At 24.8% G+C, this 12,756-nt stretch overlaps 1 protein-coding gene across 1 annotated transcript; it reads right to left on the reverse strand.

Moving 5' to 3' along the window:
- Positions 1-5,850: 5,850 nt before the first annotated feature.
- Positions 5,851-10,821, reverse strand: LOC114119666 (uncharacterized). Its single transcript, XM_027981310.2, has 7 exons — positions 10,544-10,821; positions 9,870-10,332; positions 9,744-9,800; positions 9,510-9,650; positions 9,135-9,286; positions 9,009-9,064; positions 5,851-6,510 (listed from the first exon to the last, which is right to left on the reverse strand). The coding sequence occupies exons 1-7, from the start codon at positions 10,680-10,682 to the stop codon at positions 6,490-6,492; spliced, it is 1,029 nt and encodes a 342-aa protein (XP_027837111.2). The 5' UTR covers positions 10,683-10,821; the 3' UTR covers positions 5,851-6,489.
- Between the last annotated feature and the right edge of the window lie 1,935 nt (positions 10,822-12,756).

Raw genomic sequence — 12,756 nt, forward strand, 5'->3', positions numbered from 1 at the left:
TTAAAACCATTATTCGTAATTTGACAGCTATTCACTACACTAGATGTATAATATTATTATGTGCTTGAATTAAAACGTCTTACACGATGGTAACCTAAGTTGTTTTAAACAAATGGCATTAATAGCGACTGCGAGTATCGTAATTTCATACTCTCAAATATATATCCTCATTCTCATTTGATGCAATCACCCGTGATATGACCGGTCATAGGAGAGATATCGAGAATTCAATGAAAATAATACGCATGGTACAGTGTTTGAACTAGCGAATCACACGGCCCAAGTAATAATGAGCCACCATGGTCTTATCATTTTAACTTAGATATTTTTTTTATCTGGGCCAAAGTGGCAATGAGTACGGATGAAGAGAGAACACAGGCGCTGGGGTTGTTCTTTGTTGACCAAAGGTACATCAGTGATGTAAAAATTCTGCAAAGTAAAATTTATCTGAGTTTGTAAAAATATAATATTATCATATGGCTCTGGCTTAATGTTTATAGATTGAAAAATAAATTATTTATTTAACGATGTCTTAACTAACTGACCTGTGACCACGTGTATCTCTAAATTCTCTTTACATATTTCACATGCAGAAAAAAAAAAACGTAGTGGATCAGTCGACAGAATAAATAAATAAATATTACATTTAACGAGGCTAACTGGTGTAGTGATTAGTTTAGAAGCATATACCCTGTAACGAGATATCTTTCCTTTGCAATCGATATAATTCTATATTGCTGATACGACTTGTTAATAATAATATTGTACTTTGCTAAACCTTTATACAATTGACTGCTGCATCGAAAATTACCAAATAATACGTTTTATTGAAATTATAAGATCGTAATGTTTGTGGTTTTCGCTTTGTTAACTATTTAATTAATAAATTACATCTAAATTACATCTCTTTATGTCGTTTCACAATATTTTATGACTGTGTGTCCTAGTTCACCAATTGATTTAATAATCACAAAACAAAAACTTTAACAATTCTCTAGTCAAGTAATATATTTTTATTTAAGAAAATTGTTTATAAATAATTTAAGAAAAAACAAATAAACACATATCTGTTAGAATTTTTTCTCTTGTTTTGACCGTGAAGTAGGATATTTTTAGCGTTCATCAAAAAATTAGATTCGCTCACATTCAGGTTCGCATTTCAAATGAATACGATCACGTTCAGGTTTCTTAAAAGAAATTAAAGAATTCATAATATTATTTTTATTTTTTATTATTGTCTGCTTGAACATTTTACATTATTTATTAAATAAAATAATATAAATATAATGATTTATGTTAGTAAAACTGTTTATTGTTTTTGTTGTACCAATTTTTCTAAAATCTATTGTCTGTATGTAAAAATATCAAATTAATTATTTTAAGTTTGGTATGTCTTGCAACCATATTATAATGTTTTTAGTGGATTTTTTTTTAAAGATTGTCTTCAACATTTGTCATAATATTATAATTGATCAATTTTTCCATTGAACGTTACATTTGTCAACACATTCAAACGGTAGGAATAAAAAAATTAACAATTATGAAAATGTGGAAAGCTCATATTTTACGTACTAAAATACCAAAAACTAGCTTACTACAAAAAAAAAAAAAAATAGACAAATCACGTGTCTATTCGTAAGATGTCGACTTTATCTTGCCTTGAGTAAATACCTCTACTAGATGTTAAATTTTAATCTAATAATAAATAATTTTATATACAAAAATATCTAAATAGAGATCTTCACATACACATTTATAATAAACTAAGAATTCAAGAGTTCCAATCAGAGACATTTAAAATTCCTTAGTACCAACTACAGTTGATTATTATTTTGTCTTACAACCATATTATCTGGCATTTAAATTATTATAATTGGTTTTTCAGGTCATGTCTCAAGTTAAATATATAATATATATATATATATATATATGTGTGTGTTATAGACATATTAGCTAACGAAGAAAACACATTCATAAGGTATCTGTGATATAATATTTTTTTTTCAGTTACCACAAAAATTGTGTAGTATATTTTACAAGTGCGATAGTTTTCTATATTATCTATATTTACTTTTAAAGTGTATTTAAGGACATTGAAGATGTCTTTTTTTTTAGTTTTTAGTAATATTTTCTGCAAGAACGTATTGAAGTTTATATGTCAAAAATAAACCGCTATAAAATGGTTTTAGATTAACTAGCACACAGTGAAATTATAAAATATACACAAAACGTATGAGATATGATTTTAAAATATTGAAAATTCCATAATACACCACAATAATTGTTATTGAAATTAAACATAAGTAATAGTTATTTGCATTTTATTATAATTTACAATTGCTAAGTTCAATCTCTAATCTGTGTGTGTGCAGTGCATGTTACGTGTGTATGGTAGGTAGTAACCGTAATTTATTATTAACAAGCCTATTATATAAATGAAATTCGTGTTTCAAACATAAACATACAACGGCGTTCGATTTCAGAGCGAAATAAAAAAAATATATAAATAAAAATATTACTACCACCATTTAAAACTGGATAAGTAATTACATAAAAAGTAAAATTTCATAAAGGGAAAAAATAAAGTCGTATAAAATATTATAATTATAAAAATAATTTATTCTTATAATAATTACATCAGCTTTTCCAACCATGTGATTATTCGTAAAATAGGTAACCTATTCGTTATCACAAATTTAATATTTTCCAATTATTAGCATAGTTTTTAACTCATATTAATTTATGTATGATTGTGTAATCAATTAATAAGAATAGAATTTTTAATATATCATTAACAGAATAGCGTTCAATATTGTTATATTGTTATATTTTCAGTTCTATTCTAAATTAAATGGGATGGAAAATATTGTTTTTCTACCGAAAAAAATTTTAACGTAGGTATATAGTTATTAAATAAAATTAGTATGAAATACAGTTAAATAGAGATCCATTCACCAATACTTTACAGCATTCATAACATGTACTATAATATTACTCTTAAAATTGGAGAATACATAAAATACAACAACAAAATTAATACTTAAATGGAAAAATCATAAGTTCTATTTATGTCAAAGGTATTTTTAATGCATACATTATTATACTTTAAAAGTAGACTAAAACAACATTTACATAATATATATATTATGATGTTTTTAATTTAAATCTTTATTGAGTAAGTTTTAGTTGACTAAACACAATTATATAGCAACAAAGAAAACTTGGTTATATAAGCTATAAATATATATATATTGACAAAAATATAGTAAGTATTTGGCAGTAAAGTGATCGTGTAGATGCAGCAAACTAATCATTATAGCATAGAGGAGCGATGTATTATAAGTAAATTAATTATGCGTTGAAAGTAATCAGCATTATATAAATATTATATTAGCATAATTTATTGTATTTTATATATTATATTATATTTATACATTTGATAATATCATTATAACAAAATTAAATAAAAATCATGTTATATTTCATCCTCAAATACTTTATATCAATTTACTTTTAAATAAAATATTCTCATAAAGATACATAGGTATTATTAATTATAATGAAAACTATTTTTGTGTTTTATAACATTTCATAATATCCATTGTTAACATTGTTTTTATTATTATTCCTGTATTAAATATAATTTTATTATGATGATTTGTTATGGCATGTATACTTTAATAAATTAAATATGAAATTAATAATAAAATTATTCAGTATTGACCTTTTAGTTTTTTTTATAGAAATATTTGAACAGTGAAATTATAAGAAAAAATGTTGTAAAACAGGTGAGGAATGAAATATAATAAAAAATAAATAATAAATTGATTACATTGTAATACTGTAATGGCCGGGTTCTGCTAGCTTTACTATTAAAATTACTATTTCAGAGGAATAATATTATTATAACATTCTTTCTCCAATAAATATTTAAAAACTAATGCAAAATAACCCTTTTGAACCTATTTCTGCGTAAATAATATTATTTAGGTACAATAAAATAATATTATATACGTATATAATATATTACTTTAAATTCTAGTTATTTTTTTCTTTATATTATATAATAATATGTTTCTTTTGTATTTCATTATAAAACTAGCTTAACTCTTGCACTTCGTTTCTCGTGAAAAATGCCAATTAAATAATATGATTCATACTTTATTTAAAAACTTAAATATATTCATTGACCATTTTGAATCTCAAAAAAGTTGTGCAAGCACCAAATGAAATTCGAATTTCGTAAAATGCTTTCATATAATTCTTAAATTTCAATCCTCAATCTATCATTATTTAGGCTCTACGTTTATCAGTCGATGAGTTAGTCAGGTTATATTATAGCCAATCCACTTGGCGTTGCCCATGAGACTCTCAGACTCTCTCATAATTATGTGAGCAATATATTATCAGATAAGCAATCCACCTTTGGTTTATAATTTCTAACCTTAAGTTTCAAAGTTATGTCATATTTTTTTTTTTATAACGGTGGATTAAATTAGATACAAGAATGTTTCGTATGTTGTATATAGTTGGTATAACAACCTGACTAATAAATCAACACATTCATCACTTTATTATTACTACTAATTTTTATTAAAAACCAATACCAACCATTTATAAACAAAAATGTCCATCGTAAATTTCAAAATCCTTTTTATAGCATCTACAAAAATTAGGTCTTTCAAACATTTTATTAGTATGAACCTTATCTGTGATACAAACTTCTATTTTAAAAAAAAAATAAGAGTTTCCAAGATCATAAACGTCAATGGTTTCAATTTTCGATTTTATATATAAATATAATCTTATATACTACATATAAAATGCATTCATGAGTTATATTAAAATATATACTTTGGAAATAATGTAACTCTTTTATTTCACTTAAATTAGATTATAGATTGTTTTTAAGTTTAAATAATTTTTGAATAAGAATTCATTCTGTAAACACCACTTGATTTTAGTATAGTATTATCTTATTTACTTTTAAAAGAATTTGATACTTTTAATTTTAGATTCTGGATTGGATTTATAATTTTTACAAACGTTGTTATTTTTGTTGTAATTGAAAAACATATATTTGCAGTGACTTGAAACATTTTGTTACATCATAAATAATATAAAGGTATGAAAAACAAAATAAATTTAAAAATGTTAGTGTGTAATGTTAAGTGAGTGAAGGTTTTTTCAAGTCTATGCCCAAAACCGTTTTCTTTCTTAAATAATAATATTATTTTAAAATTAATTCAAAATGAACACATTCATTTATAGTTACCTCTATTATGACCATTTACATACAAAAACTATTATACAGTTATTAGTAGAGAACATTTTTTTTTTTTGAATATTTTTGAACTTGTTCTAGAATTACTAAGAAGTAGGTAAGCATAATTTGTTGGTAGAAAAAATAATTACGAAGGACTATTTTTCAGTAGTTAAATCTTGTGATGCGCTTTCGCACTTATATTCCACAAGTAAAAATAGTTCATATAAAAGTTTATACAACATAGTCTTACTTTAGTAAAAGTTATAATATTTATTTAGAAATTTACAGTTTTTTTTTTGGCCTTTTATATAGTTGTGTATACTTTACTATAAAGTTTTCTAATATAATAAACATGAGTAGAGTTGTCAAAATTAAACTTTTCACCTAGTTGTTTGATACTTAAAAAATACCCTGTCATAATCTTGAAATCATTCAAAAGTAAATTGCATTGTATTTGTAACCCCAATAGGTTTGTGGATAACGTCTTATGGTTTTGATACGATATGCATAAATAACCTTATACTATATACATTATACATACATATTATTATACTCTATGATTTGTTTTTATAACTTCAAAAAGATATAAAACGACTGTTATTTTATTAGCATTACAATTTATAAAAATGATAATTTTGCACTGTTGATTCTAAAACATATTCTTATTTCCAGTCGAGACCACTATGTCGAACAATAATAAGTATCCGTAGACGGCTTATCAGGAAATACTGAAGCAGGATTATGGAGTCATTACGCTCGGTCTGAATGATTTTTCATTAAATATGTAATATTATGATTCTTATTTTTTAATACTATGACAATCTTTTCATCAACATTTCAGTTTGCCCTTTCAATAAATACCTATCTGACGTCATCGAACTCCTAGAAGTCGAATGAATCGTAACGTGATCCGTCTTATCGGCTAACGGTTTTGAACCCGCCAATCGTCACTGCCATGTCGGACGATAAGCGTCAGTTTGTGGCCTATCAGGAAATACCGAATTCAGGCTTTTGATGTTATTACGCTCAGTCTGGTGAACTATATGAGTGGTTTTTCAAATAAAAATCGTTATCAATTCCACCCAAAAATGTTGTCCAATCAATCCCATTAGACTTAGAAAGGTATTTGGCTTATCATTAACATTTATAATTATCGTAAATCGTTATCAATTCTGTCTGATAATTCTGTCCAAGCCATTCCGTTGTAGCATCTCCAGGATAGCTTACAAGTATGTATCACAACTCTAAATAAAAAAAAAAAAAAAACGAATAAAAAAATAGGTGTTAATAACTATTTATTTATAAAATATAAATAATTATTGTTTTGGATTCTAAGAGGAGCAATTAATTTATTGGTTTTAAAATATAGTGTGTGTGTGTGATAAATAATCGATAAAATCCATTGATTTTCCACTTTGAGGGTGATTTTGAATAGAAAATTGTATCTACTTTGTACTTCTAAGAAGTAAAAAGCGGGCAAGTGAGTACCGCTCTGCTGTACATTAGGTGCCGTATGGATCATTATTATATATTATAGGAGTGTTAAATTTGAATCCAATGATAGTTATCATTGTATACGAAAAACGATTCTGAACGAAGATGATTTGTCAGCCTAGGATATAATTTCCAGTTGTTGGTGAAAAAGGTGGTTTATGTTTTAATGGCCTGAATACACCAAAATTTAAGTTCTTTTATAATTATTGTAAGCTAAACTTATGAAAAATCTTGTATTAAATTTTCAACTCTTAGCTACCTATACAAACATTTTTATGAATTACCTATACCTACAAAATAATTTGCAAATATTCATAATTTTAACGAATTTTCGTCAAAATTTGAACTTCAAATGCTAATTAATAAAAAAAAATTGTGCCTATGTATTCTTATAATTTTTTAATCACTATAATAATAACTTATGAGGAACTTCGCATTAAATTTCCAAGTATTTTGATAGCGCCAAAAAGATTTTATCGACACATAAAAAAACAATTTTCAGAAAAATTGAAAATTTCAGTTGTCTATAAATAGCTCAAAAAAACTCGAAGTATTTTGAAAATTAAATAAAGTAAACAAAATGCCAATCTAAATAACTGGTAAAATTTTCAAGTATCTACGACTTATACTTTTTGAATTATAACAAATATCAAAAATCGTTTGAGACTAAACCGTTATTTAGCGTGGTTTTGTAAAAATTTAAATTTCAAACACTCATAAAAATTTTTTGTCTGAATCCGGTAGAGTTTTTTTTACAGATATTTGAAGAAAAATGTATGGAGATACTTGTACCAAATTTTCAAAACTTAGTTATAAAAGAAAAAAATTTTATGATTTTTCAACTTCAAAATTACTTGCAAATTTTCGCGTTTTCGACAGATTTCGTAAAAATTTGAACTATAAACTCTTATAAAAAAAAATTGTGACTAACGATTTTTAATTTTTTTTAGCTACAATAAAAACAACTCATAAGGAATCTTGTATTAAATTTTCAAAACTTTTTGGTCATCCAAAAATTTTTTATCGACACTTTAAAAAAAATTTCTCAAAAAAGTTGAAAATTTCAGTGGTCTATAAATAACTCAAAAAAAGTCAAAATTTTTTGAAAATTTAACTATATACAGATACCACTGACATTAACATTTGGTGAAAATTTCAAGTATTTTCAGTGATTAGTTTTTGAATTACAATCATAAAAAAAAAATCGATTTGGTCGAAAACTGGTTTTGCGTAAAAATTGCCGTTTTTCCGTCATTTTTTTTTTGTTTTTCTCGATTTTTTTGAAAACTGTTGGAAAATGTTAACTTTTTACCTCTATAATGCACCAAGGATATTCACTTTTACATCGGAAACCACCCCCATAGTTTGAAATTGGAGCATTATTTCGACTAGTTATGCTGTACACAGACACAAAAAAAAAAAAAACACACATCATTGTAAAATCAATACATTCATCACTTCGTTCAGAATCTAAAATTGAAAATGCTTGAAAATATTTATAAGCATGAGTTTTTTTTTTTTTAATTTCTTTTTTCTATAAATATAAATTAAAAATTATTCACTGGGTAAAAATACTTGAAAATTGAGTTCAAAGCTTCTTAAGTGTTTAATTTATTAATTAAAATTATTATAAATATATAATCACAATATTTTTTTATAAGTGTTTAATGTTTATAGTATCATTTTTTTTTGAATTTTTAAAAACAATAAAAATTAGTGAAATCGTTTGATGGTTAGAAACGCATAAAATTGTTTTTTTATATGTAAGTATTGATAATTTAATGAGAATTTCCTCATAAGTATTTCATACTGAAACTAAAATTTAAAAAAATATAAAGATATTTATTGTTTTAAATATACATTTTAAGTTCAAATTTGGACGAAATTATTTAATTAATTTAAACGATAAATAATAATACAACTTGAAAAAAAAAATTATTTTTGCAATTTAAAGTCTGTGTACAACTTTTAGTTGTACGGTGTTCGACATTTTTTATTGGTTTTAAGATATTGTCTGTATTTTGAATTATTTATCTATTTTTACTGGTCTATGGTATTTATAGAAATATGTTACTCATTTTTGGATTATATAACTTAATATTATATTAATAGTGATAATAATTTATTAACTTATTGTATATCTGATTTATATCAATGGCAATTTTAAACAGTTGGATATATAATATCAAAGGTGATAGACATTAATCAGTTTGGATCTATATATTTTAATATTATGGAAATGTCTTACTCGGTTTTTGCAATCCTCTTCTTCAATTTTTGCACATTCTGCATCCATACATTTAGCTGGAATAAGAATTGTGTTTATAAGATCAAAAATTAACTTAATACAAAATAATATTTTTAGAATTCATACCGTTTTCTTCAGTACAGTCCATTTTTTTAACAATTCCTTCTAACAATATAGGATTTACCAACAAACGGAAATTATGTGGGTATAGTTTATCGAATGACCTAATCATTTCCTCGTCAATGTCCAATTGTGTTCTTTCATGTTCATGAATAAACCTGCATAAACCAAAAATCAAATTTATTACGTTATGAACAATGCAAAATTGCGTCATCTCGTTTTCATTCCTAGACTTATAAATCAGTATTTGTTTCATAACACATAGTACTCATTTGCAATAATTGTATTCAACTGTCATTTAAGTTATACTTCATAGTTAAGAAAAAATAGTATTCAGGAACACTCTATGGTCAACAATCGTTGAGAATAAATTATATTTACCAATCAATACACAAATCGGAACCAGGTATAGTATCGCCTGTTAATAAACTTTTTTCGTTCCACTTGAAGTTCGTCGTTATATTAAACATTTCTTGATATGTGTCAAGTATTTTACAAAAGTCTCTTTTTTCTTCGAGTTTACTGTGGGCAAATATTTTTTTGGAAATTATTGTATTAATAATAAATATTATTATGCAATTGTTTTTGTTTTTTTTATGTTTGTTGTTTATTTACCTTCCTATGATGCTCAACGATGACAGTTTTTTAATTAACGACGAGCCTGTATTCCTTCTGTGAATTTAAAAATAACGAATAATAATTTATTGATAATTAATATAAATTGTAATGATTATAGTGTACTTAGAAGTGATTTTAGAAGGTGCCACTTGAATTCCTGCCAAAGACCTTTCCCAGTCTAACGGGATTGCTTGGACAGCATTATCGGGTGGAATTGATAACGATTTTTGTTTGAAAAACCACTCATATAGTGGTTCATCAGACTGAGCGTAATAACATTGAAGGCCTGAATTCGGTATTTCCTGATAGGCCGCAAATTGACGCTTATCGTCCGACACAGCAGTTATGATTGGCGGGTTCAAGACCGTCGGCCGACAAGACGGATCGCTATTATAGAAAATATTCCTAGCGTTTACGATCCATTCGCCTTCTAGGGGTTCGATGACGTCAGGTGGATATTCGTTAAAAGGGCAAACTGGAATTGGATGATTAAGTCCCATGACGAGTAATTTGACGTAATCGTATTTGACCGCAGCATTTGGATGTTTTCTCAACGCTTTCAGCCAACTCGAGTATTTTGACTTAACTGTCGATGAAAAGATTCTTACAGTATTAAAAAATAAGGATTACCTATAATATTACTTATTAATATAAAAATAATAATAATAATAATAGCAACAGTTTTTAAGAATTATTTGTTTTATTAAGTTAAATTAACTATATTTTAATACTATAAGAGTTTACGAAAGTAAAACTATTTTTGTTGAAAATAATTATTTATTCTTTGTTTCACTTACTATCTGTGTCATCTTTTCTTAGTATTACTAACTTAACTATTCGAGCATAAAATTCAAACATGTCAGCCAAATTGAAGTTTTCCTTTGATTTCAAACTGTCGTTTTGAATCGAATTACTTTTTTTAATGATTTTTGACATTTTTAAGAGTTAATTGTGAGTATGTTAAAATAATTATAAAAGAAATTTTTAGAAAATTTAGGATAAAATGAAATTTGATTTGAAATTTAAAATTTGCTTGTTTGCGAATAATTTAAATCGTCAACAACACCTGTTACCTTAGTAATTCATCACACCATAGGCAATTAAATATTATTATAAAAATGGATTATTTACCGAAATGTTTTTTTTTTAGTTTACAGTTTAGTTATGTTTAAAAACTAATTTTTAATTATGAATAAATTTGATTGAAAGTCGGAGATACATAGCTGGTTGAATAGTAAATAAATTGTGTTTGTTTTTCATCTTGTTATGTACACTTCGTCATTCAGAAAATTGAAATGTCGCTAAAAAATAAATATCAAACCAAACCGAACTTGCTCCGTTCATTTAGCATAAATCTTTCACGAATTTATATTATATAGAATTATTTAAATCATTTTAAATGTATACGTGAAACGCATGAAATTAAAAATAAACAAATATCCATTGACAGTCCAATTTTGCTGTTTTAAATGTTTACTTTTGTATTTTAGCGGGTATATCAATCCAAATAAATATAAATGAACCTCTTTCCGTATTTGAATGATTACGTGTTGTTAAATATACATATACTATTTTATTTTATAACCATATATTCATATAATTTTCAAATACAAAAGTATCGGTCGTCTACAAAATAAAAATATTCTTTTTAATTTATTTTTAATAATTCATTCGCTATGGCTCATGAACCTAAGTTACAAGTAAAAAGTTTGTTTTTTTCTGTTCACTGAACTATAAATGTCGCTTTCATGATCAAAATCAAATTTTTAATTAAAATCCATAACTATATAATTATTTTATCCAACGTTCCTAAATGTTCATAAAGATCGTTCCAATTCAAATAAACAAAATGAAACGTTTTAACGTTTTATTTTATAATATATTTTATTATTTTGTAATACGTTATTATTTTTTTAAATATATACCCTTGAAATTTCAAATATTTTTTTTAAATACTAATCGCACTCAAATAAAATAAGAAAAAACAATTATTAATATTTCAAAAAATGTTTAGTAGTTGAGATTTATGAGAGTTTAAAAATGTAGTTTGTGCTCAAATGTATTTTAAATCAAATTTTATGTTATATAAATTATTATTTATTATTTTACCATCAATCGGTGCATGACATATATAGGTACTATATAAGACAAATCACTAAATAATTTTTGATTCAACTGAATCATTAGTGTTACCCAAAATATACACTTAATTTATATCTATTAGTATAACCATGATTCAATATATTATTTAATAAATATAAATATAGATACAAACTATGTAAATATTTAAAATATGGATAAAATATAAAATAATTTTTCAACAAAAATGTAACTCATTAATTCATAGAGTTAATACTAGCATTATAATAAAAATAAATAATTTAATAGTATTAATAGGTGTGTTTTATGAAATATAATAAGTATATTTTACACAAAACAAAAAAAAGTTTACATTTTATTGCCTAACATTTTTAGAGCCGAGTTTACAATAAAAAAAGGTGATCGTGGGACCAGTTTACATTTACCCTATAATAGATACATTAAGTTAATTTAAATATCAATAATATCGTAAGTTAAGTACTGATTATAAACATACATAAAAATATTATAAAAAATATAAAAATAATTATTAAATTTTGAATAAAAATTAGTATTAAAACTAAGTAATTAAACTACATGGTATTATATATCCTCATAAATGTTAGGGCCACGTATCTAGTGATTATGTTATAAAAATATTTAATGTAATCTATGCTTATAATAATATATCTATACATAATAAGCAATAAAGTATAATAATACTGAGGATAATATGCAACACACGAAAAAAAAAAACAATCCACAATGATTGCTGTTTTGACTTAATCTCTGATTTCAGATTGGGTATGAGATAAATATATATGTCTTATTCATTTTGAGTTCTGATCTGTTTCGTGAAATGGATAGAAATTTTATCCAGTTCACGAAACGGAACTTCTTCTTTTACACATCTCGTAATAACACAATGTGA

This window comes from Aphis gossypii, chromosome 2 (assembly GCF_020184175.1).
Source record: "Aphis gossypii isolate Hap1 chromosome 2, ASM2018417v2, whole genome shotgun sequence".
Classification (NCBI taxonomy): Eukaryota; Metazoa; Arthropoda; class Insecta; order Hemiptera; family Aphididae; genus Aphis; species Aphis gossypii.